Here is a 26,654-nt window from a genome sequence, read left to right on the forward strand (position 1 = left end):
AGCTTGGCTTTGTGAGCTCTGCTGTGGTCAGCTGGGCTGGTGACTGAGCTGCCTGGAGGGTGAAGAGAAAATTCACAGAAACTACTTGGGAGCTCTAAGGATGTAGTTAAAACAAGAAAATAAACCAATTTTTCTTCAGTGTCAAGACCCATTACTACCCAGAGACTTCCCCCACCAGCTGGCTGGGTCTTGGCAGGAAGTTTTTGGCAGTGAGTGTCTCAAACACACTGGACCTTGCTTTGGTTTTTTTTGTAGGGCTGGAATTTCTTGTGTGTGGGGGGAGTGTGGGAGGGGACTCAGGCCTTGAATTCTGTTCCTGTGTCCTGCCTGTTCCTTCAGCAAAAAGGAGAATGTCCCTTCAGCACTGCAAGAGTTATATCAAGAGTACAAATCTGGATGGTTGTTGGATTTTTGATCTGGGAAAATCCTGTTGGCTCATAGATTTCACAGAATCCCAGAATGGTTTGGGTTGGAAGGGACATTAAAGATCATCCAGTTCCACCTCCCATGCCGTGCAGGGACACCTTCCCCTAGACCAGGTTGCTCCAGGCCCCATCCAACACTTCCAGGGTCTTGGGCACTTCCAGGGATGGGGCATTCACTGCTTCCTTGGGCAACCTTTTCCAGTGCCTCCCTTGTCATGTTTTTCTGTGTCACCAGGAGAAATAAGATCTAAGACAGGCCCTAATGAAGCCAATAATGCAGTTATTTGTCCTCGTTCTGGTTATGTAGGAGCGGGAGAGGTGCCAGATATTTATTTTGCTTTGCAGCAGGCATGCCAGAGCATACAGAGCTTTCCTGCTGCAGTTCTGTAGAGCTTTAGGAGAGCAATTGAAATGCAGAATCTGTTTAGATTTGAGTAGTTCATTGAATGTGCTGGGGCTGGGCAGAAGGAGCCAAGTGGGCTCTGCCCTAACTGATAGAGCTCAGCCAGTAGCCAGAAAAAAGCCTTTCAAATTGCTTGTGCCGTGGTATGGTACAGAACATAATACTTACTGTTGGTGCCAAAAGGGATTTTTAAAGCTATCAGGATAAACAACACACCCAGCTGTGCAGGTGTGACTGTCTCAGGCACTGCTTTTCTCAGTGCAGCTTTGCTGCACACAGCTGGGGAGGGGTCCTGGAGGCACCCGGAGGGTTTTCAGTTAGAAATTGTTGGGTTTGTACCCCTGTTTCCCTCTGTCTGAGTTACAGCCCACGTGGCAGGGGGTTGTTGTGTGAACACCTGTGTGTGTGGGGTCAGTGCAGCCACCTGACCTGCAGAGGGGCACAGGCTGGGGTGCTGAGAGCAGCACAGGGAGCTGGAAGTAGCTGAAGAGGAGTAATGCTGGTGGCAGAGCTGGCTGGGCTCCCTTGGCTTGGAGCTTGTAACCTGCTGGGACAGGAGGAGCAGCAAGAACTCCCGTGGCTCTCTGAGTGCTGGGGTATTTCTGTAAGTATAGACTTCATGGGATCCAGCATTTATGGATCCTCATGCCTGGGGTTTCCCATCTGAGCTAAGTGCAGGAAATGTGCTGGATCTGTCATCTGCTTGGGGCTCCTGCCTGAGCTCATCGAGAAGCCCTCATCTGCTTCTCTGTCCTGAGCCAAAGTGGGACCTCTGCTACTGAAAGTGCTGGTGGTAAAGCAAGGCTCCTGCCTCCCTAGGAGATGAAATGGGTTTCCTTCACCTCTGAGAACAACAGGGCTGGAAGATCTCTCACCCCATCCCTGGAAGTGTCCAAGGCCAGTTTGGACAGCGCTTGGAGCAGCCTGGGATAGTGGAAGGTGTCCCTGCCCATGGCAGGGGGTGGAACCAGCCCCCAAGGGATCTTTAAAGCCCCTTCCAACCCAAACCATTCTATGCTGCTATGACATGTTTGATGTAAACGGTGAAAGTCTGGCTGTTCCATGCCAAGAAAGAAGGATGCAAAGCAGTGGGGATAGTATTGCATCATTATGTACTAAACACACAGCTCACCCTTGCCTCTGCATCAGTGCTGGAGGAAAGCAGCAGGGTTTTTTTGCCAGCTTGGGCAGAGACCAGCTGATCTGTAGTGTTCTGCATAAACAGCTTGGGCAGGAATGTAGGCTGAGAGGCTGCTTGGACAAGATGCAGAATTAGAATAATTTCTCTTGCCTCATGCCTGGATTCTCTCTTAAAATTAGCACAAAGGCACATGCTGAAGAAGTAAGCAAGAGAAGAGTTTCAGCCTTGTTAATGGGGTCAGGTGCAGTTTTTTACCTCATTTTAATCTACTTTAGGTAAGGTCAATATGTGGCCTTTGTTTGGGGATAACAGGAGTGGGCTTTGTAGAATGAATCAACATAGTTAAAATTATCATCATTTTTGGTCCAGTAAGCAGCAAAAAATCACTGTACTGGTTTTGTTGGGTTTTTTTCCCTCTAATATAATTAAAGAAACAGTTTATTTTTAAAGTTTCTAAACTTGTAATCCTGAAGACACTGGTTATTTAATATCCTCAGTTCCATAGCACTCAGTTATTCATAATTTCTCATGCCTCCTCTGTGAAACAGCAAGTGGGCTGCTCTCAGTGCTACAGGATTGTCAGGAGTTCAAGCATGGGCATTAAATCTTGTGCATTCCTTTAGTACAAAGTTTAGGATATTTCAAATAGGTCAGAGGAGAGGCAGTTAAACGTGTCTGCAGCTGTTCCAACCTGCAGCTGAATTGTCAGCGTGGGGGAGGCATCTGAGTGCTTGTTTAAGACACCAAAATGCTTTTTAAAAAATCCCCTCCTCTTAAAGCTTTTTTTAAAAAATAATTTTTCTTATCAGCTGAATTTCTCAACAGGCAGTAAACTGTGACTTTGTTCTAGAAAGGAATTGCTGGAAGTTCATCAAGTTTCACTGCTTTTATTTTTTGTCAAAACTGTAGTCACTTTATCATACAAAGCTTGCAGTTTCCTGTATCTTTTGTTTCATTCTTAATCTAGTTTTAGCTTTCTAAATATCATATTTCCAGGTGGGAATGTGCTGCTTTTAATGGTCTGGGAATGCTGAATGGATAAAATACTCATGACTCCAAAGTACAAGGTCAGAAGAGCTAGGGTTGAATATTTTCCAGCCTATTTCTTGGAATCAGTTGAAAGCACAGTTAATATAAAATAAATTTAAAAAAAGGAGCTTGAAGAGTGAAGGAGAGATGCAGCACCAGGGCAATGTGAGATATTTTAGCAAATTATTAATGAGACTTTGGAATGTGCTTCTGTGGGGGATTTTTCCTTACTTCTTTACTTAGTGTGTAACAATAGATGCTCTGTTACAGCTTCATTTTTTTGTCAGAGATACCTGGCAGAGCTGCTGTTCTGCAGGTGACACTTGAATTGAACTGAAAACCCACAGTGCTTGATATTGTAATTACTTTAGATCTAAAATAGTTACAGAAGATGTGTAGGTTTTACTGAAAACGTAAATTGATCAAAATCCTTTCCAGCTTAACTGGTGAGGGTGGATTCAACAGCTTGAAGAAGAAGGCAGCAAATAAAGTTATATTTTTCTCTCTGTAATAGGCATTTGTATTACATGTCTATAAATATTGTAATTATCTTGAAAAAAGAATTTATGGAGAGTAATCCAAGATAGGGTAAAATCTGCTTCATGAAACCTAAGGCTGGAGAAGAAATTTCCTTGGCAACAATTTCTCCAAGTGAGATTCTGTTCCAGCAGATACACTCCAGTGTAACCCAGACCTCTTATTGAGAAATCCCTGCAACAAATATGTTTATAATCAAAACCTGATGTTTTTATTTTGCTCCCAGAAGGGCTGGATTCAAGTAACCTGCTAAGTTATACTTGCTGGATGATGCCTGTAAATTGATTTTAAGAGCATTTTTAGTTGTTAGAAGCAGCTGTTACTTTCAGATTCTATTAATGACTGAAGCACAGATAATACAGTGATTCAGAGAAAGTTTCCTCTTCCAAGTGAGTGGGATTCCTCTTTATTTCTTTGTATCTGGGTTTCATAATACAGAAAAATTTGAGGAGGGGCCTGGAGGAATGGGGAAAAACAGTAATGACACCAAATAAATCTACATCTCTGTTTGAGTCAGTGTCTTTTTGAAGCTAAGCCACCTCTGTTTTTCTTCCAAAGAAGCAAGGTAAATATTTCATACATGGTCACACATCGTTCCCTGCTCCATTAAGAATCCTTTCCAGAACTTACATGATGTAAATGGCTTTGGTTCTGTAGAACATGTCACCAGAGGCAGCAGCATCATTTTAGATGTATATTTTCTCACAGAGTGAATGTTTTATGAGACCTGCACTCAATATCCACAAAATACCAGTGGGTTGGGAGAAATAAATGGGGCTTAGAAAGAGAAGTCAAAGGAACTGCAGAAAAGATGTCCCAGTTTGATTTTTTGCTATTAGGGATGTGTCTTTTGGGGAGCAAACTTTGGATGAGTGAATTACCCTGGCAGGAATTAGACTTGTAGCCTGGCCCAAAAATATCCCCAGGAGAGAATGAAAAATTCATAAGGCAAAATGGAGAAACAAAACTTTTCTTTGCCGAGACCCTTTAACATACTTTTGCAAGATGAATTTGTTAGAGAAGAGCTGTTCCTAGGAAAGAGAGGAGAAAGCTTGCAAAAATAGACTAATGCTCTGGATTTGATGTCTTGCTGAAGTATTTGCTGCAAAAAGTACCATATAGAATGTTGCTGTCTCTATGGGAACATCTTTGGGCTATATTTAGGAAAATTAAATTAAGCTTATTCTCCTCAGATGAGCAAGGTTTCGATAAGGCTTTGGTTGGAGGTGTAATGGTATTTTTTGGGGGGAGAGAGTAGAGGAATTTCTTTGACCTTTGGGTTTGGTGAACCACTTGTCTTACACTTTTCAAGTCAAATAAAAGAACTAAAACTGTCACTTTAATTTGAGTCAACCTGCGTGTGGCAGGAGGCAGGAAGAAGCTCTGCTTAATTTCACAACCCCAGGCTCTGCATTTTGGTCACTGGGGGGAAAGAAAACCCCATTAAAACCCTTATAAAGACCAGTTTATTAAACTGAACTGATCTGATCAGGAAATGAGCCGATTATAGGTCCCGTGTCCAGCAATATTCTTCAGGTTTGGATCTCCCTGTCTTGAAAAATCAATGATTATGTAAAAGCTCTGTGGCTAGGTGGGGAGCACACAAGAAGAGGTTTTTGCAGCCCTTCAGTAACTTCACACTAATTTCATGGCATAACTTCTTCAGGAAAATGTGGCCTGGGGCTGCAGAGGCCGTGTGTGTCCATCCTTCTGTCTGTTCAAACCCAGTGCAATAAGAAAATACTCTCCCAAACAAGCTAAAGAAAAACTTATTTATCCCTCTTTCTTGTTCAATCAGCATTGGTTCCAAGACTTTTTTTAATATTGTGATGATGCCAGCTGTGAGTTAAATTAATGTGTGGGGTAGCAGTTACTGCCTGGGCTGTGTGACGGCTCCAGGTGCTGCCTGTTTCTCGCCTGTTCCTGCTTTTCCCCTGGGTTTGAGCTGCTGGCTTTGGAGCAGATTGTTCTTCCCTGCCTTTCCCAGCGTGTCCCACGTCAGCAGAGGCTGGAGCAGAGTGGATGCTGGACATATTTCTGCTCTATAAACACGTTCTTGTTTACATTCACTTCCCTGCGTTCCCACTTGGATCCTCTCCCCATGCCAGAGGGGCTCAGCCCTGACTGACAAACGCCGAGATCCGGCTATTTTGACCCCATGTGCTGCTCCTGTTCCCATTTGTTTGTTTCTCCTTTGTCTTCCTTCCCAAGTATTTAACAAATCAGTATGAAATATTTTCCAGAATTTTTTTTCAAACAGCCCAACCTTGGAGCGATTAGGAATCGAGTTGAGATACGCAAACATCTGATCTGGTTGCTGTGTGTGGTTGACGGTGGAAAACAAACTTAAGTGCAGAGCAAAATGGAAATAAAACAATCCTTTTTATTGTAAGCTGCTACTAATATTTGGCAAACCCTCCTCAAGAGAGAGCCTCTGCCGTGGGTGCAACAGCTCAGGGAACCTCAGCAGTGCAGATTTTGCAGCTTTAAACTGCCAGGTCTTTGCTGATCCAGCTCCACCAAACCGTGATGTTACAGCAACATTGCAAATACATCGAATTCTTTTTATCAGCAGAAAAGGCTGGGTTGGATTCACAGGCCACATCTGCTGGTGAACTTTGTGCAGTGTATTTTTCTCTCTCTCTCTCTTTTACTAGAAGAAAGGTTTGTTTGTTGGCGGCTGCTCGGGGCGGGACAGGAATGCAATGCATGCACAGACTGCGCAGTATTTCCTGTTCAACTGCCGCTCCAGAGCTCAGCGCTGGGAAAATATCCAGATCCAGCAGCTCCAACCTTGCTCAAACTGCAGAGGAGCACCACAGAGGCCCAAATGCTTTGTTTTTCAGAAAAAATACCATTTTTAAAGGGAACAGTCATGGTGTGCCAGTGCTGTAAGTCTATCAGTGTGTGGCTGTTGCTCTGTAATATTTATAAATTATTGGGCTGAGACAAAACACTTGAAGTGGTGCAGGGACAGGGAAATGGCTCCATAATGCCACTGCAGAAAGTTCTGTTTATTTTGTATCATAATACATCTCCATAGCATTGCTTGCATACATAGCATAGCTTGGTTTACCACCCAGTTACAAACCATGGCAATCTTGTGGCACTGCAGCTACTTTCTCATTATTTGCTGTGTTTTACTTGGCCCTTAAAGTGGTTTAAGGCATCACTTTTATACTATGTGAATTTTGTTCCAGGAGTGAAAGATTTCAAGGCAAAAAGCTTGGAGTTGAATCACTTCTGCCAGCTAGCACTGAACTCCAGTGCTGCAGACCTGGCCTTGAGTGTAGTGTGAAATGAGTGTAGTGTCAGATGAGTGAATTATTTCTTTTAATTTTCATCCTTTTTTTTTTTTTTTTTTTTTTTGCTTAAGTGGTTCTGGTCTTTTGTGCATGTTTCAGACTGTCAGCTGATGGAAGGGTGATTGTGAGGTGTGGCTACTTATTTACTTATTTTATTTAATAATTTTCTGATTTTCTTTAAGCATATGTGTATTTTGAGCGTGTGTGTTCACAGGCTGCTCTGGAAGCTATGAAGTGATATCACTCTTCTCAAAAAAAAGCAAATACTAGGAAAATATTTTACTGTGAACTGTGTATGTGTGCATTAAAAATTGTTGTATATCCTTGTAGCACCTTTCTTAGTGTGTTCAGTAGTTTTTCAGCCCTGTGTGAAAAGGAAGTGTGCACAGTTAATCCTTGAAGGATGGGGCACATCCCTCCTGGCTGCTCCAAGGAGAGCACAGGCAAGGCTGGGTGGGCACATTCAGCTCCTCTTTAAGAGCTGTCCAGGTGTTTATGCCAAAGGCAAAGGTACAGCAGCTCCCTGGCTCCTCTTGTTGGGGGAGTTACTGGAGCTGAGCATCTCCTAACTTCTCCTTTGTATCCTCATCCATCTTCTGATCCCAGTGGCTGTTTCAGTGGCAAGCAATACAGGCAGAAGAATGAAAGTGCTGCTCGTTAATTAGTTCCTTCCTGGATTACAGGAGCCCTACTTTTCAGTCCTTTGGAGATACAGATCTACATGTGCTGCTTCTCAGAATTGGAAGTGGTCTCAGTGTAGCCCTGTCAGCTTGTCAGGCACTGGAGCAGGGGAGGAGGCGGCCAAAATCTGCCCAGTTTGATTTGAATTTGAAGGTATTTTGCTCAGGACATGGTTCAGCAGGTTAATTGGGTTCTTAAAGCAGTATTTAACTTTTGAGCTTCGCTCTGAAGTGTGGATAGCCCTGAAGCTGTGGATCTGCCTTCAGTCTTAGGGCTGAACAAATGCCAGAGTTGGGCTCTGACAGATGAATTTATTTTTACATGATCTTGCCTTGTAGCAGCTCTCCTCACTTGTGGAATACTGCAAAAGATGTTTAAATCATGGCTTATATGAGAAGCTGACACATATATGAAGGTTATACCATCATATATGTGTGTCCAGCCAAACCACAACGTGAAGGCTGAAGTACAGCAACAGCTTTAAAAGGTTTTGGGATTTGCCTTGAGATCCATCAGGTTCTTGTGCTGTTTTGAGCCTTTTCATGGTGTCTTATCCCTCCTTGTCATTTAAGAGGCTTCTGTGTGCAGTTGGTGTTTTTAACATTTGCTGGCTACAATTCCTGAAGCATCACAGCCCTTACAGAGACAGCAGTGCTGAGTTCTCAGTCGTGTCTTCTAAAAGGGACTTTAGAATTTCACTACCTTTGATCCTTAAAATATGAGCATCCAGTGACCAACAGCAGATATTTAATCTACCCAGATTTGAGGGCTGTAATAAATAATTTATGTAGGGTGAGATAAGGGGGGTTTTTTAGCTCTAAGCTGCTACAACAGAAACATTTCCAAAGCTTTGTTTGGTTAGGTAGAGTTCTTTTTTCTTCATACAGCTTTAGCTGAATTGATGGATGAATCAACATCCATCCTGATGATTTGTGTCCTAGGTATTATGTGAAATTGTATTTTAGAGGACTTTGGGAGGTATGGAAGCGAAACTATAGTTTTCTGATATCCACTGGATAGCTTCTGTTAGAGTAAGTAGATAGAAGGATAAGTTACAGGAAAAGCAGTTCTTGTGTAGCTGTTTCATCCTGGCATACAGGTGCAACTTGTAAGCTTGTTTTCCAAGGCATCATGGAATCATTGACTAAGAGAAATGTTCAGTTTTTCCTAAAATTCCCTAAAAGCTCCTAAATTATGTTGACTTGTTTTTTGTTCAGATCCAAGGGCACTGACCTAAAGAAATTCTCTCAAAAATAAAAATAAGTTACTTGGTTCTTTTTCCCTCATGTCCCCACCTGCCTTATGTATTCAAGCTTTTTTCCTTGCCCATCAACTCCATCCAGAGCAAACTACTAATGGAATGCCTGGGAAACAGGTTGGTGGAGAGAGAGTCTCAAATGTTTTGGAAAGATTTTTTGTTTCACTAAACTGGTCTGGGATCTCTCCCTTCATAGTAATAATTTCAGTGGAAAACCCAAAACCTTACTTTTAATTAATTGTGCTGCTGGGAGGAGAAAGATTGCCAGTTTCAGTTGAAATTAATTCTGGGGTATCACATGCTGAATTTCAGCAGAGCAATTTGCTTGGGCTTTACATACTTGAAGGTTAAACCAGTTGTGGGTGGTTGTTTCAGGTTTGTATCAGTGCTTTTATTGCTGTTTTTGCTGCAAAGTTTACACAGGAGATGAAACCTTTCAATGATAAACTGCAAATGGCATTTTAAAACCAAAGTTATGAGAGCATCACATGCAGATTTGGCACCAGGTGTTGTAAAACAATTTCTGTCCTGGTCACATCACAAAAAGAGGAGCTGTGTCAGCAAGTTCATGATTTTCTACTTAACTGTTTCTGTCTTGAAGCATGTGGGATATAAAATTTCTTTTTTCTGAGAAGATCAGATACAGCTTCTTGAGAAGCTGGAGAAATTAGGCATTTCTAATCATGTACAGATTTTAAAACTGCTTCCTTTCAAGAAAGGCTTTGTTTAATATCACTTAATTCTGACTTGCCTCTCCATCCTGTTATAAACAAACTGAGAGCTCACCCTACCCAGCTGTTCATTTGATTGCATTTAGCGAGTTCATCTGTAGGCAGGGAAGTCTCCTCATTACCCACTTGATATTATTTGGAAGAACTAGATATTGCATTCATTTAATTAGGACAAATTCAGCAGTAATTAGCTGACTCCTGGCTGCAGAGGGGTGGGCTCAGAGCCTTCCAGTCATCCCAAGGTGGCTTCCTGAGCAGCAAGAGCTTTGTGGTGTTGTGGCTGCACAAAAATCTGCTTTTGTAATTTCACAGCACTACAGCAAAATCTGATGGGGGAAGCCCTCAACTAAACTTTCTTAGAGTACAGTGCATGAGAGGAAAATCTTTTTCTTGGCTGTGTAACCTGTGCTGCTGCTGGAAGTGTCCTGGTGGGAGAGCAGCACAACCTTTCTGTCTCTTCTTTCCTGTGTGTGAAAGGAGCTTGGAGAAGATGCTGTAGATTACTTCTGTTAGCACCTCTTGTGTTAATTTCTGTTTTAACATTTGAGTTATTATACCTGTGTGTGTTAATACCTGGGGTTTGTTATGGCCTTTTTCTCCCTGTTCTCTTGGAAACCACCCAGTATGGCTCCATACCTCCCATTTAAGCTTATGTGATTGCAGTAATTTATTTTAAAAATTGCCTTTATCTTTCCTTGGGCTCTTCCCCAGCCTTAGCAGTGCTGTGGATTTGTTAAGACTTGCCAGAAGACTTCCAGAAGCACAGTTCTGGGACTGTCTTTGGAGTGCAGACAATTCAGGGATTAACGTGCCCTCAAACCATGGGTGGCACAGGGGTCCTGGGCAGTGGGGCTTGTCCTTAGAAATGGCATCAGGAAATTACAGATGAGACCCTAAATTGGGGGCAGTTTGCACCAGAGTTACTTCCCTTCTAGTGTATTTCTGACCCTGGCTGCAAAGAATATTTTACAAATTCAGGTAATTTGGCCAAGTGCTTCACTGAAGGCTTGTGCAGAGTGAAGGAGTGAAGGAGTGGTGGATCTGTGCACTCTGCTCTTCAGTGTGACCTTAAGCCACATGGAAAAGGAAATAAAGTGCTCAGAGTCAGTGAGGGAAAAGGTTATGTGTTTGTTGGTGCATGTAAATAGATGTGTGAGTTTATATGGGCATCTGTATATAGATTTAAAATTTAACTATTGAAAATGAAATGTTGTAGGAAGGCAGCATGACTTTGAATGACTGGCCTTTAAAATAGCAGATGGAATTAAATGTAGATACATGTGACATTTTCTGCATGGAAAGATATAAGAATTCTTGATTTATATTTGCAGTGATGCCTGAAATCCCTTTTTTTGAAGAGATCTTGGTGTTATAATCAGATCTGAAAAATCACATTTAGCCCAATGCTCACTTGTTGTAAACCTCAAGTAAGATATTAGGAATTATTAGAAAAGCAAGAGAACAAAGCATTGTGTGGGTGTATAAATTCAAGGTGGAATTTCTTCCTTTCATCCTGGATATTGTGTGTGCTTCCAGTCCCTCTATTCCTGCTTCAAAAATACCAATTGGGGCTTGCAGGAAGGTAAGAAACAAAGATGCTCGGAGTTCTGAAGCAGCTGAACTCTTGGCTGAGCTGTAGACTTCCCTGCCATGTGGTACTTGGGGCTCTAAAAGCTGATGTAGGTTCCAGAAGTGATGGGGCAAGGCCATGAAAGAGGAACTTGTTGAGGATTATTGCACAGACACTTTTGGAATGTTCAGGTGAGGAGGTCCTTAAACTGCACTTGGAGTGAACCTGGGGTGGTGGGAGGAGAGAGCAGCTTCCAACCTCACCCTGATCCTTTCTTCAAACCTCCTGCAGGCACCTGCTGCTCTCAGTCTTCTCTGCTTTCACAGATAACATATTTTCATGCTGTGGGGTTGCTGTGCCTGGGCTTTTTTGGGCTGTGTTGTTGACGTGTTCCATGTGCAGGGTTGGAGATGGAGAACGTCACTGAAGTGTCCTCGGTGTTCAGTGTGCTGGGGTAATGATGGTTCACAGAGTCTGGGGAGGAAACCAGCTCCAGAAACTGAGCTTGTAACTTCTAACAGATGGAGGGAGCAGAAAAGAAAATATTCATGATGTTTTTTTCAACTCCTTATGCTGGATGCTGCTCAGCCCTGCAGTTTGGATAACTCAGTTTACCCTTCCATTGTTGTTAGTACCTGCTCTCACCTATGAAGTTTTAAGGAAAGCCAAACCTTTTTAAGGTTTTGTCCTCAGCATTTTTTTCTCCTTAAAATTTGCTGCCACCCAGAATGCTTAAATTTATGTTGGTAGTTCAACATCAATGCTTCTTTGCACCTTTGTAGTTGTTATATTTGTGCTGTCACTGCTTCAAGGAGAAGAAACCCAGTAAGCAGCACACAGATTGCAGGTGGCTCAGGGTAACTAAGGAGGGAGGAACTATTTTCCATGATGCACAGCACTGTCAGAGTTACTAAAAATGAGATATGGGTGCAAACATTTTCTCTGTGTGCAGTACTTGTATTTTAATGTAACACAGCACATAAAAGCCACTGAAAACTTCTGTTCCTTACTGCATCCAAAATTATCATTTATTAAGTCACTGTAAAACCTCTATAATAGCTTATTAAAGAAAATCCTGTTAAAATAACATTTAAATTAGTGCAAAGACCTGTTTGAAACAGCACTGTGTTATGAATGGAAGAATTGTCAAGACCAAAAACCAACATGAAGGATTTTTTTCCTGGTAAAATGTTTCAGTAAGTGAAGGGAGTGGTCAGACTTCAAATGCATGGTTCTATCCAAGTATTCTTAGAAGGTTTGGACCAATCATTATTTTTTGTCTAGAGATTTTTGAATGTCTATTTAGACAATTTATTGTCTCTTTCTGTAGTAAGTAGGGATGATACAAGTATTAGTTCAGGAGTGGTTTTGGTGTTCCCATTGATGTGTTGTGCAGCTGATGCTGTGAGTTAGGAATTTAGGCACCCTGCTCTGATACCTGCACTCAAAGGAGATAATTTGCCCTCATATTTTTAAGCAGAGGCTGAAAACAAACCAGAAATTATTAGCAAGGTTTCTGTGGCAGTAGTTGCAGGCAGCAGGACACACAGCATTGTTCCTCCTGTTCTAATTTCAGCATATTTCAATTTTTAATGTCGGAAAGGAGTTCTCCTTGCCAGGATTATATTGCAACTACCTTGCTTGTGCTGCAATCCCATTTTTTTCTGAGTGCTTTGAAAATGTCCTTCCCAACTGCCCAGGTATCCCTTGGGGATTTCTAAAACTGTGTTGTTGTTGCAAACAGAATATGAGATTTTGAGAATTAGTCTTTGAGTGTAACTTGTAGCACTGTTGGCCAGAGTTCTTCATGTGTTTTCTGTTTAGTTGGAATATTGATAAGTGATGCTGGGTTGCTTTCAGTTTTCAGATGTTTTTTAAAGTAATGAAACACTTCCTTAAGCACACAAACCTCTGCACAGTTCTGACTTCATCCTGTTATCAGAGCACTTTCTAAAATGGTGAAAGTCTATAAAACCCATTTAGTTTTTGTTAATTGTACACTTTGCTCTTAATAGCAATTAATAACTGAACCTGGCAGTGCTCACTGCCTTAAAGTGGAAAAGTACTTTGGCAAATATGGAAATGATGGGACTTACTAAGAATTTTACTTAACCTGTAACTTTGGGATGGGGGGTGGTTTGATTTCCTACCCAAAGCAGGAAAGAAATACTTCTAAATAAACATTATCTACAGGCATGATAATAGATCATTAAAATATTTGGTGAACAAATCAAGTATTACTTAAAACATTCTAAAACTTTTCTCCAAGTCTTCTATTTATTTTTTTTATTATTTTAATGTGTGTTCAGGAGTTTTTTCCTTAGGGGAATCCCTAGATGTCTTAGGTGCATTTCTTTTCTTTCAGCTATTGCTTTCAACTACAGTTTTTATTCTTTAAAAATGCTACACTTGCTTTCATTCAGCTGTATGTAATTTTTTACCACTTTAAGGTTATTTTTATCCTGGTAGACCAGTAAACAAGTTGAAAGTCAAGGCCAGGGCTCCTGTTTCTTCAGTACCACCCTTGTTGTTGTGGCCTCTGTGTTGTGTCTTCTGTCCTCCAGCAATGCTGCCAAACAGTAACAGAGGAAACTCAGAAACATCTCAGAGATTTTCCTGACCCTTGCAGGACTTGTAAATGTTCCACACATGGTTGTGTAGTTGTGTAGAAACACTACAGAAGGCATTTAGTGCATCTCTGGTTTTTAGATCTCTCTGCTTCCTCGGTCCAGAGATGAATTTTAGCTGTGAGTTATTTTGTGTAATTACAGTATCCACCTTGGATGTAACTGGGAAAACTCTCTGTGTTGTCTCAGTGTGATTATGCAGAGTTCCAGGATGTCACTGTGCGAGTCTGGCAAGGGGAAAAAATGTGTTAAAAAAGAAGAAGAGCAGTCTCAATCTGCTGGAAAATCTCAGTAATCTTAAGACTTGATAAAAATTTCTAGGTGTAGAAACCCTACATCTTCAATTCAGTTGTTGTAATCTGGAAAACCAGGTCTGTACCACATGAATTTATTTTTCTGCTGTGTGTTTTTTTCCCCCCAGTGTCCCAATGTAATATCAGCTTGAAGAAGCAGAGGAGTCGAAGTATCTTTAGCACCTTATTCTGCTGCTTTCGTGACTACAATGTCGAGCCACCATCCACCAACAGCACCAGTGCTCTGCCTCCTTTGGTGGAGGAGAATGGAGGACTTCAGAAGGTCAGGATTTTGTCTTATTTTGCTGTCATGTGGGTGTTTTCTAAGCAAGGATTAATTCTGCTTCCAAAGGTTTGTCCTAACAGGTTTCCCTAGTGGGGAACAGCTGTGAGGTACAAGAAGAAAATTGCTGGTTTGATGGTGGATTGCTAATACTGTCTATACATCTGTACTATAAACTTAATATTTCTCTTGTGGGTGTTGGCACTTTCCATTCTATAAGTAACCAACATTTAAAACCTAAGACATTAAAATAAATGGGGACTTCACATGAAATTTCAGCTGCTGAGTTGTCCCCAGCTTTGGTTCCTTTTCCTGATTACAGCAAGGTTAAAATGTGCTCCACTGGAGCATAGTGGAACCTTCTGAACATCATTTTCAAGGGTTTTCAGTGACATAGAAACAAAACAAAAGAACCATTATTATTTAGACCTTTTTTTCCTAAGCAGTCCACTTGCATTCAATACATGCTGAGTGCAGGTATGGCAGCTTTTGGCCATTATTTTTCCAAGTTATTAAGTTGTGTTTAATGAGTCAAGTGAATGGATGGAGATTTTAGATGCAAATACAGATAGAATACAAACAGTGCAACACAAATTTCTTCTTTATAAATCTCATAACACTGAAAGCATTTGTGTTATGATCTGAAGAATTTCAGTTCACTATGGCAAATCATGCCAAGTTTTCCATACAGTTTCCAGGACTCTGAGATTGCAAATCCACGTGATTCCATGGTGGAGAATAATGGCAGAAATGGAGATGTCTCTGAGTTTTTTCACACAATTTTTCATGTCTGATGCAGCTGATTCCTTCCTTCCCTTGTCCAGTCCATTTTATTCTGGTTTGAATTCTGCTGGTTGTGTTTTGAATTCTGAAAAGCTCAGGAGAAAGAGCAAGGAGCTGTTTGGGGGGAGAGAGGGATGGAGAGCAGATGAAAGTGATGGAGATTTCGGTGTGGAGGTGAAGTCTGAAATGTAATAGTTCCTGCTGAAACTGCTCTCACAGAGGTAAAATGCCCTGAAAATCCTGCCAAGAGGAGGACTTGTACATGTATTTTTAGACTTCTTCTGCTAGCCAAGGTACATTTTGAGTGAAAGGAGGGAAATCTAGCCTGGATGTGCTGAAGGGAAAGCTGAGTAGTGTGTAACATGTGTGCACACATTCATCTGAGGAAAAAAAGGGATGGGAAGCTACTAAAATTTCCTTTCCACTAAGCTGGGGAATGGAAAGCAAAAAGAAGTGAGGCTACAGGTGAGAGAAAAGGGGACTTCAGTAGAAACTAAACATAAAACCAAGTTTGTTTTTTCTGTAGAAAAACATGAGTCTAAGTGGTCTGGAGTCAGTAGTGTCCAGATTGCATTTTGCAATTATTTTCAAAATATGTCTTGTGCCTTGAGAGGTTGCATGGGTGTCCACACAAGTTTTCATCCTCACTCTGTGCTGCCTCACTGAGCAGTTCTGGAGCTGTGCAATACTTGTACACAAGACCAGGACACAAATCACAGCATTCCTTAAATGACCAGATCAAAATGTACAAGATTAAAAAAAAATCAAAGAATATATTAAAGATAATTTAATTAAAAGAGTGTTTTCTTCAGCTGAATGAAAGGCACTCAGATATTAATATCTTCTTAGAAGAAATCAATATAGCTGAACTTTCAGGTGGTTCTTGAGTAAAATAAGTCTGTGACATTGCTATTTTAAATGCTGTGTTAAAGATTCATAAGCTCTATATGTGTTTATACTGTTTCTATTTTATTTTGAGTGCTAACAGAGTGTAAGAAGGAAAGTCTTCTAAGGACCTCAAAAGAGCATTGAAGACTTTTGAATATGTTGGAATATTGTTACACTGTTGGACTGGTGATTTTTACCAGGAGAGCTGTGTCAGAGCTGTGCAGGCTGCTTGAATTTGGTGGAGTTACACTGAGAATCTTGTCTAGATTCAGAGATAAGTAAGGTGGGGGAAGCACCAGTGGGCCTTGGATTCTAAATTGGTGAAATGAAATGTCCAGGAATGACAAAATTGCCTCTCAGGAAAGAAAATGAAACCTGACAACCCACTGCTTAAATTCCTCTGCTGCTTCATTAGAGCTCTTTTTTTGCATTAGTTTCACAGACAGGTAGGAATTGTTTAAATTCTGTTAAGCTGCTGCTCAGATGGTCACTTGGTTAAATCTGCTCTCTCTTCTGTGTTTTATTAATTATTTATCACATCACAGTTCACTTCTGGCTGGGCCCAGTGAGTTCATGTGTTGTGACCCTTTCCTTAAAAAATGGACAAGGAAAATTGTACAATAATGTCAAGCAGTTACCACTAGAAATGAGTGTAAAATGGCTTGGAGGTGCTTCCCTTGTGTCTTTGCTGTTCAGTGGAGTTGGTACATGAAAACTGATGATAAAGCCTTCAGAGGAAGGGAAGGAATGGGGGAAGCTTCTGCTGGTTTCACTGGAATTCAGTGTTCTGTGTTGCTTCTGGCACATTCTGAAGCTGATGTGATAAGCCAACTTCCTTCTAATTAGGAATCTTGATTTTTTGTAAATGCTGCCCTGTTCAAAAGGAGGGAAAGTGGGGGAAGGGTATTTTTATGAAGCAGTTGAAAACACAGCACTGAAATTTTGTTCAGAATAATTGTGATGTGTGAGACAATTCTTGTTGTTGTTATTATTTGGTTCTAGTAGAAAAAATGAAATCAGTGCTTCAGATTAATCAGTGCTTCATGATGTGACTTGATGGTGCTTGACATGTCAGGTGTTCTGTCACTTCTTCATGGGGTTGGAAGAAACACCAAACTGAGCATGGTTTTGATTAAACAGTTACTTTCAGTGCTGAATTCTGTTCTGTAAGTGGGGGGAAAAAAAAGCCCAAAAACTTCTTTAAAGTATTGAGTTCTCTTTTAAACCTTCTACTCACAGAGCAGCTGCTTGTCCAAGTGTGACTCTAATACTGGTAATGAATGGTCCATTCTGTCTCTAAAGTTTCAATACAACATCTTTTTTTTCAATAATAACTTGTATTTACTGAAACTGTGGCATATTTGTTTTCCTTCAAATGCAGCAGCTATTGAGCCCAGCAGAAGATGCACTGTAAGATGTGATCTTTGTGGGTATATCAGCCTGCCTGCAGCTCAGATGCTGAGCCAGATGTGTCACTGGGAGCACAAAATATTCAGCCTCATGAACTCCTTTATAATTTTTTCCTGCCTCCTCTGCAGCAAGCAGCTCCCCAACACCTTCCAGACACTTTTTTTTTTTCCTTTAGAGTGTTGGGAGAGAGAATTGTGTTTTGTTTTCTTTGGGATAAATTCAAATCTCAATTTCCATTCTTCTGTTAGCAGCGTGACTCAATTTTTGTGTTTTCTGCATGTGAATTTTTTCTTCTGGATTAGTTTGTTACCTGACTTTTGAGGTGTTTGTCGATACAGATTTCATTCATTCAGACTTGAAAAGGGAGTCCAGATAGAGAAAGGTGGAAAAAGCAATCTACAAACTCTTTTTTCTCTTTGCTTTCAGTCGTGGTGGGTGAGGGAGCCCTGACAAGTCTGTGGGCACTTCGCCATTTCACTCCCAGCCCACTTCCACTGGAGTCATCCTTGCTTTTGTCTCACAGCAAGGTCCAGATCAGGCAGATGGCTCCAGTTAAAGAGGTGAAGCCTGAATGAGGAGAGGGATTTTTATACTTGCTGGGTTAGAGGAGAAGCTCTTGATCCACACGCAACAGGGACGAAGACAGAATTAGGAGGAGGATTTTACTGGGGGCTGCAGCTGCTCCCTCTGCTTTTCCTGTCACTGAATTTCCACCTCACTCCAAAAGCTGTGGCTCCTTTTCCTCACTGCATGATGCCAGCCTCTCCCAGGTGATCTTGGGAAGCTGTGTAGATGCCCTGTGGTCTTGTCTCCAACACTCTCCTCTGCTTCAGGAATCTCTATTTATAGCACAGCACAGGGAGAAGGATCTTCTCTCTGTCCCACATGAATGTGGCCCAGCAAAATGAGAAAACAGCTTGGAGGGAGCACGTTCTTGAGGTCAAAGTAGCATCTGCTTCGTGCTGGAGACCACGAGGAGCAGCAGGAGCGTGGGCTCTGTGATGAAGACATCATTAATGACAGGCTTGCAGAGCAGAGGTGGAAATCCCTCTCCATAGTTGAGATTGATGTAAATCATTGTGCTTTGTCTCCTGCTTCACCTTGACTGATCAGAGCAGGAAAATTCCATGTGTTTGGTTCTCTTGGTCACCATGGAGATGTGGTGTGGAAGGTGTGTTTAGAAAACAAGATCTCCTCTCCATACCTATTCACAGAGTCACAGAATGACCAGGTTGGAAGAGACCTTCAAGATCAACCCATGCCCTGATACCTCAACTCACCCCTGGCACCCAGTGCCACATCCAGGCTTTGTCAAACACACCCAGGGATGGGGACTCCACCACCTCCCTGGGCAGCCATTCCAGAACTTTATCACTCTTTCTGGGAAAAACTTTTCCCTGCTCTCCAGCCTGTATTTCCCTGGGTGCAGCTGGAGGCTGTGAGCTCTGGGTGTGTCAGTGCTGCTGCAGACAGAGCCCAGCCCCAGCTGAGCACAGGCACCTTTCAGGAGCTGTCAGAGTGATGAAGTTCCTCTCTTTGCTCACTCATTCTGACCTTCTTTGCTCCCCAAAAGTCTTCTTTATTAACAGACAGCTTGAGAGTTTGTCAAATCATGTAAGTGTCAAATAATTACTGTACTGTTTTTGAAGAACCTGTCATGGTCTAGAGCAAGCCTTGTGCTAAAGAAACTCATAGGATAAATCTGTTATTTTGGTCAGCTTCTTCTCTAAAGTGAAATAGCTCCTTATATTTCAATACAGACTGCTCTGGAAAAAAGCAAAATATTGTGGCCTGTCACTTGGTGCTCATTGAGGCCACACATGACCACAGGCAGTGTTAGTGAGGAACACAGTGCTGGAAATTGTTGTTTCAAACTAAAAATTATGCAGCTAAAGGAAAAGATAGGATTTATCATTCCATCTGTATATAGCATGGAAAAAATAAAACTCATTAAAAAAAGCCCTGCTTTCAATGGCTGGGGACAAATCAGTTCCTGGGTTGTCTTAGGGATACAATAGGGAAATTTTGGCATTCTAGGAACAGCTTTGTTCTGTTACCAACATCAGGAGCTCGTGGAAAGCCTTCAAGTAATGCAGTCATCTGTCATCTCTTTCAAGCTCTGCTGTTGTGACCCATTTCCCTTCCTGTTCCAAGGCATTAGGAAATGAGGCAGGACCTTGTAAGAAGTTTCCCAGAGCAGGCTTGTTTTTAAGAAGCATTTGCCTGTTTATGAACACTTTTGCTTTCCCAGCAGACTCTTGCACTCCTTTCTGCTTGTTTTTCCTGTTCTCATCTCTCTTACTACTGTTTTGATTTTTGCATAGATATTTCCAGGGTTCCTCTTAAGAAATTTGCTTGTTTCCCCTTTTTTTTTAAATTTATTTAAGAAATTCTTTGATAGAAATTAGGCAAACAGAAATGCAAGTCCTTCAGCAACTTTGGTTTTGGGTTCCCATGAAAGTCAGTTCCACTAACAGGACATTAATGTACTGAATTATATATATTTTTTTTTTTATTCTTATTGCTGTTACCCTGAGGAAAACTTGTATTCTTACCAACATTTGTGTGTGTGTTTTTCTAGAAATCAGGTACTTTTTACTAGTGCCGAGTTTTTGATAGTTCATGGGTAGTTGCTGCTCTGTAGTTGCTGCTTCAGCTTCTCAGGATTTTGGGCAAACTTCAGTAAAAATTTCTGCTGAGCAGCACTAAAAAGAGCACTTTAAAAATAACACAGAATTTTTTCTGTTTGTCAGTGATGTGTCAACACTGGTAGACTTGAAAACAAATAAGCAGGAGGCTTCTTCAGCTGGAAGAGGCTGTTCTAGAGTTGAATACAACCCTTTCAATAGTTTCTCTGCTGGAGATCAGAGCCTTTGTTGCCCAAATATTAAAGAATAAAATCATTTACCCAAGCAACATCTATGCTAGAAGGATCAGCTTCTTTTTTTTTAATGTGATGTGCTCACCAGAAAATGAAGTTGGCTTTGAAAGATTAGATCAGAAAATAGAATTCTAGCTTCAAAAATCTCTTACAAATTTGAGTGAGAGTTTGAGTGAGAGTTGCCCAGTGTAGCCAGGCTTTGGCCATTTTGGAGCTGTCCTTGTTTCTGGATGTCCAAGGATGAGAAGGAAGGACCAGGCTGGCCAAGAATTTCCTGCCTTCTCCCAGGTGTAGTGCAAAAGTGAGACCATGGGAGCAGCACTGGCCCTGCTGGATGGAGCAAGTGGAATTCCTTGGATTGCTTTAACATCTTCATGGCCTTCTCAGACATTCTGCTGTTGCCTGAGAGAAAATGCTGTTTTTTCAAGTCAGCTGTCTCAAATGGAGTTGGGTTCAAGGAGTGGGGTTCTGGCTCAGCCTCTTGCTGCTGCAGTGCAAATTGACAAATATACCCATTAGCAGATCTTAAAGCTGAAAAAGTTCCAGTAAATACAGGTACTTTCTGATTGTCATCTCTTATTAATCATAGCATGGGTTTTATCAGTCCAGTCTCCTAAAAATCACAAATGCCAGTATACTAACAGATCATTTCAGCAACTAAAATGCAAAATCCTGTTTTTATTTTTTTTTTTTTTTACCCTGGTTTCTCGAATACTTGGAACTTTTGGTTTAAAATGTTTGAGTGCTACATTTACTGCTCCAGACCTTTGTTCTACCCTTTAAAAGCCATTACCCTTACAGTGATTTTTTTTTTCTTTTTCCCCAGGGTGACCAGATGCAGGTCATGCCTATACCAAGTGTATGTATTTTTATCCCTTTTTCTTTTAATAATTTTCATGACTTTTGCTTTGATTCATTTTATGTTGCAGTCTAACAGGTCTGTTTTGTGTTGCATGTTAACAAAAGGATTTTATGTTCTGTCTGTAATGTTGTATCCCCAGAGGTGAATTGAACTGCATGTCTTCTACAGGGACTGAAAGAAAAGTTTGGGTTTTATCTGGGTTTCTTCTGAATTTTTAGCATTTTGAAAACATATGAGGTAGTCTGAAAATTAGTTCTTTTAATAGAGGCAAAAGGTGATTCATCATCATTATGTGAGACACAATTACAAAAACCTTTTCCTCTCATTTTCCTCTATATTCCAGTTGAAAAGAAGAGTTGGAAACAGCATAATTTATTTGAAATAAGTCACATTAAGAAAACAGAGCACACTGACTGTTGCTCATCCCTGCACTTGTTTGAGATGATGCTCTTGGTATCAGCTGCTGCTTTATGAGCCTCAGTATTTCTGTTTATCTTCCCTGGATTAAACTTGGAATGCTGCTTGGCATCTGAATTATTTTTCAAAGCTAAATAAAAGGAAGAAAAAAACCAAGTCATTCAAACTGAAGCTTTTAATTTAATTAGTTTTAACCTTTTTTGGTCAAAAAGCTGCTCTTTTTTTTTTTTTTTTTTTTTTTTTACAAGGATGAAGGCTTAGGCTTTGTAAAGCTGAAAATGGCTTTTTTTTTGGTTGTTTTTTTGAGCTCCTTTGCTGTTTACAATACTTCATCATTGCAGAGTTTCCCAGCAAACAGCAGTGCTGATGTGTGGAGATAATGACCCAGCCCTCTTGTTTGAGATATTTGGTAGCTTTTAAAGACCTGGATACTCCCCAAGATGCCATTCTTTTTCTTCTTTCCCTTCCTTCTCACGTAGCCCAGCATTCCAAATCCTCCTGTCACAATCTCCCTGTCTGTGCTGCAGTGCAACAGTGCCAGGAGATCCCTGGGACTGGGCACATCTTCCCTCTTCCAACAGCTTTTCTTGGCTTTGAGAACTGTTGGAAATTCCTCTTTATTGCTTACCTGTTATTTCTGCTGTGGCTCATGCATGGTGTGTATGCAGGCAGGCATGGACATGCATGTGATTTGTATTTCTGCAAGTCTAGGAATAGAAAAACCTCAAATGTAAATCAGAAAATACTGATTTCCAAACTACTTTTCTTTTTTACATACCTGCCAAATTCTGTTAGGTGTCTGTAGTTGCTCCACTAGGAATTATTGGAACATGAAACATGTTCTGGCTGTGCTCTGACCTGGAATAAAACCTTTCCCAGGAGTGACTCTAGGTACTAACAGAATAAGAATTCAAACAGAACCAAATTTTGGAAGGATAAATGAGTAGAGCTTTGACAGGTACAGAAATTAAGTCAGGTGCTTTGTTTGAACACTGTCTTTGCAATGTTGAAGCAGTGCTCTGTTAGATTTGGGCAGTGGTAGGAAAATGAATGATTCAAGAAGGGACTTTTTTTTTTTTTCCTCCTTTTTTTTGGTTTTTTTTAAGCTCAGCTGTAATTTTGCAGACATATTCCCAGCACTAGCAAGGCAGTAAAATTAACTTATCCCTGCAGTCATGATGTAGAGTTCTGAGCAAGCAGGTGACTTTAAACACTCCTTCCCCTTCTCCAGTGCCATCTGATGCTTCTTCTTGCAGCAGGACAGGGGAGGGTTGTCAGGCAACCATGGCCCTTGGGCACTGGTGTGACATTTACTCCCAGGATCAAGGAGCTGCTGGCTCTCAGGAACCAGCCAGCAGCACTGTGTCATCAGCTAAATAAAGGCACAAGGGAGCTGCACATGCAGGGAGTGCAAGCAAGGAAAATGCAGGGTTGTGTTAGGAAAAACACCTAAAATTCAAGTGTTGCTCTGCTGGTCTTAGGAGGGCTGTTGATCCAAGACAGCTCTAGTTTTGTGTTTCAGACCCATTAAGGCAGAAATTCTTGATTTTTCTGCTACCTAGGGATGAGAAGTGGGGCTGTGTGAGCTGCAGTGTCTTGTACAAACCAGGAGAAAAATCTTCTATCCAGACCCAGAGCTTGGTCACAATTCAGTGGACATTTACATTTTCCAGGGCTGGTTGCAAATGTCATCAGTTCAAGTGTTCAGACATTTCCTGAGTGGCTCTAAAAAGAGCTCTGCCCACTCCCCACTTTCAAATTGAAGCCTCCAGTCAAAATATGAGGATTTCTGGAGCTTTATTGTGCTTTTTATTGTGTATTAAACTGGCAGTGTGCTGAGGTCACCTGTTTGAAAGCTTCCATTGCTTTATGTGCATTTTGCATTGCTTTTATTTGTATTTCTGTGTGCAGTTCAGTGAAATGGATCTTCTGCTCAATCAGATTTGTCCTGTATTAATTGATCTGAATTGAAAAGTTTGACTTAATGTGAATTTTTGCTTGGTTATTGATGAAGATTACTGCTAAACAAAAATATTCCAGTTTCAAGTTAGATGCTTCAGAAAATAGAAACAGCATTACTTTGGAGGTTTTTTAAAATACAGACTTTATTGTGTTTGTAACTTATATTTTGAAACTTTTCCCAGATAAGGCATAGGTTAAACAGCAGCATAATTGATCATTTTCCTAATACTGCAAAATTAACTACTTTTAGGACTGAAATAACCACAACATTTTTAAGAAGGCAAACCCAAAACATCCCCAATTGACACATTTTGATAGACCTGAATAAAAATGCAAATATAGCTCAGGATGCCTGTGTTTTCATGGCTTTTATTCAGCTTTGTTTGGAAAGGATATGGTAGAGAAATCATAAAATCATACAATGGTTTGGGTGGAAGGAACTTTAATAGATTATCTCCTTCCAACCCCCAAATCAAAGCAGACCCATAACAGCTTCACTATTTTATGTTCTTTTGAATGTAGATGGAAATACAGAGTCATGCTTCTGCAACATCTTATATGAGATGTTGTCAAACTTCAGCTCTTAAATGAGTTGGAGTGTCCACTTCTGTCCAGCTTAAAATTCCACTCTTAAGGAGTGCTATCAAAATTATCCTCAGAATCCCTGCAGGAGTTAAATCTTAGCACAGGGATATTTGGGTTTTTTCCACTTGTCCTCACCTACATTAGCTAAATCCTTATAACTTTTTCTAGAAGAAATTTTGGGAGCTGCCTGCTCCACAAGAGGAGTTGGCATCTTCTGGCAGCTGTGTTTTAATTAGGAATAATTTATCTTCTGTTAAGAGTATTTCTGCACATAGCTGCTGGGAGAAGCTGTTAGCCCTGCAAGTGCAGCCCAAAGTGTGAGCAGAGGAGGACACAAACAGTAAATTAATATGCTGCACTTGAGCTTAACAACACTGCCAGGACAGAGAGAGAAAAAATAAGGGCTTATTAATTCTGATACCTGTGGGAAATACAGGCCTGCAGGGAGGAAAGCTGATGGTTGTTCTGTACAGTGAATTTCTGCAAGATTTGTGTTGACCAGCTGTTGATGCTTCAAGCAAAAGTCCTGTTCTCTTGCCACCACCATCCCCTTTTTTTTTTTGTTTTTTTCTTAGGGAATTTACTATTTCCACGGGACTGAAGCAGTGCAGCAGTCGTTCCACTACAAGGTCTGTTGAGCTGATCAGCCCTGAGACCTGGCTGGAATGCATAAATCCCAAACAGTGACTAGTTTAACTTGTGTACAGTTTGTGTCTTGTTGGAATTGAAGAGCAAAGCAGTGAGATAACCACGTGTCATTTTTCTGCTGAGCTCTGTGGAAGGCTGCAGCCTTTGGGGGAGTGTTGCACAGTAAATATGAGTTGCTGTTAGCCACAGTGAAAAATTCTTAATCATCTCAGATGTCTTTAAGTGATGTGTGTAAAAAAATAAAAGACATTGTCAAACTTCCATAACTATTCACTGTTAACTGTGATGGAAATCTGGTATTTAGAACTCTTCTTGGGTATGTCTCCATTAGTGAGAAAATTAAAACACAGGGTTGAGTAATGCTTGTTTCTGACTAAAAGCTTTGCTGCCCTTGACAGGTGGAAATTGCTTTAGATCAGAAAGCTTGAACAGCAAAACAAATGGGCTGATACTTTGCATACAAATCCTTTCAAGTTCCTAAAAGCCTCAAAAATGCCACCCTTGCTCCCTAGTCCTTCACCAGCTATTTAGCAGCCTCACAACTTGTAGTGGTTTCAGCTTCAGAATAATTTCCTTCTCCCTATTAGCAGAGGGTGAATGTTTTCACAGTTGAGGGCAACAGAATTGCAATTTGTGAAATGGAAAATTCATTTATTCTGATTTTCAAGTGTGAATTTAAGGAAACGAGATCGGATTGAACTCAAGATGCCAAAGCTTGTGGGAGAGTTGGTTGTGCCCTGGTTAGATGAAGTTAGGTCAGTAACTGCACATGATCTCCTAAGGCAGTGCTGAAGAGGGAGAGGTGCTCCAGAATAACCAGAATCTCTGTGTGGGTACCACAGGTGAATTGTGCCTCTCCCAGCCACTGCTTTTGGGAAAGCAGAGGTGCAGGTGGGTGAAAAAAACAGGTGCAGGTCACCTCGCTGTGCATTCAGAGAATTTGGGCTCTCAGAGATGAAAGTTCTTGCATTTTGTAGTTCTTGGTGTGTGTCCATCCTTTTCTTGATGACAAATGCAACAGTTTGCAGCTAAAAAAATAAAGATATCTGTGATAAGAAAGTGCTCGTATTTTTCATCCATGCATTTTTCTATGGAAGAATATACAGTTCCATAGATTTTCCATAGATACAGATATTTTCAGTTTGATAAGGAATTCACATAGCAGAAGGAATTTCTGGCTTTGAACTGCCTGTGCAGATTAATGTAGTCAAAAATTCAAAGGAGATAAGAGTTTTGAGTACAACATAAACAGAGCTATTATTTTTTTTTAAGAAGTATGTTTTAGGTTTCTTGGGATTTTCATACCTTTTTTTCATCCTTAAAGACAAGAAAGTATTGGAACATGGGTTCTGTAGATTACTGTTTTTAAATGGGTTGGATTTTTATTTCAATAAGCTTTTACTTTATTTAAGTTGCAAGTTTGGATCCTTCTTCATATGAAAAACTGAGGCGGGGTGCTAAATACCTTTTAGGCTTTGAATAGCAGGAAAAAACCAAAGTTCTTTAGGTCTGGTCCTAGCTGCCAACAAGCAGAGGTGGGAGTGAAGCAGCTGTGGGGCTGGCCATAACCTAGCCAGGGTGTTGTATAAATTCAGCCTGGTTGGGTGGCTGTGGAGCTTTTGCAGGAATTAGGCAGAAGCTGTTTTAATTGCAATGTCCTTGTCAGGTATGTGCTGAGAGGAAATACACTGAGACAAGTGGTTTTAGGCAGGACAGCTTCCAGTTTGGTGGCTGAGGGAGCTGTTGTCCTTACAATGTTAATTGTAAGGAACATAATTAATTTCAGTGAATGCTCCTAAAAATCCCCCAAGAAACTCCTGCTTTAGCTACTAACACTTAATTTAAGTCCAGAATCTGATTTGTTAGGTGCTTCATTTAAGAGTTTATTAGGCATCCTTAGCCAGTATCTATCAAGGTGACACTTTGATGATCTGT

General features: G+C 40.9%; 1 protein-coding gene across 4 annotated transcripts in view; it reads left to right on the forward strand.

Annotated features, from left to right (window-relative positions):
* Positions 1–26,654, forward strand: part of CTDSPL (CTD small phosphatase like) — an 81,970-nt gene that overhangs the window by 32,118 nt on the left and 23,198 nt on the right. For 2 of the 4 annotated variants that reach the window (XM_050971824.1, XM_009085772.4), the window contains exons 2-3: positions 14,129–14,283; positions 21,072–21,104. In XM_050971824.1, the coding sequence (XP_050827781.1) occupies positions 14,129–14,283; positions 21,072–21,104 (188 nt within the window). Of the gene's footprint in view, positions 1–14,128; positions 14,284–21,071; positions 21,105–24,646; positions 24,701–26,654 lie in introns of all 4 variants that reach the window. The other 2 variants (XM_009085771.4, XM_009085773.4) reach the window with 2 other exon arrangements.

Source organism: Serinus canaria, chromosome 2 (genome assembly GCF_022539315.1).
Source record: "Serinus canaria isolate serCan28SL12 chromosome 2, serCan2020, whole genome shotgun sequence".
In the NCBI taxonomy this organism is placed as follows: domain Eukaryota; kingdom Metazoa; phylum Chordata; class Aves; order Passeriformes; family Fringillidae; genus Serinus; species Serinus canaria.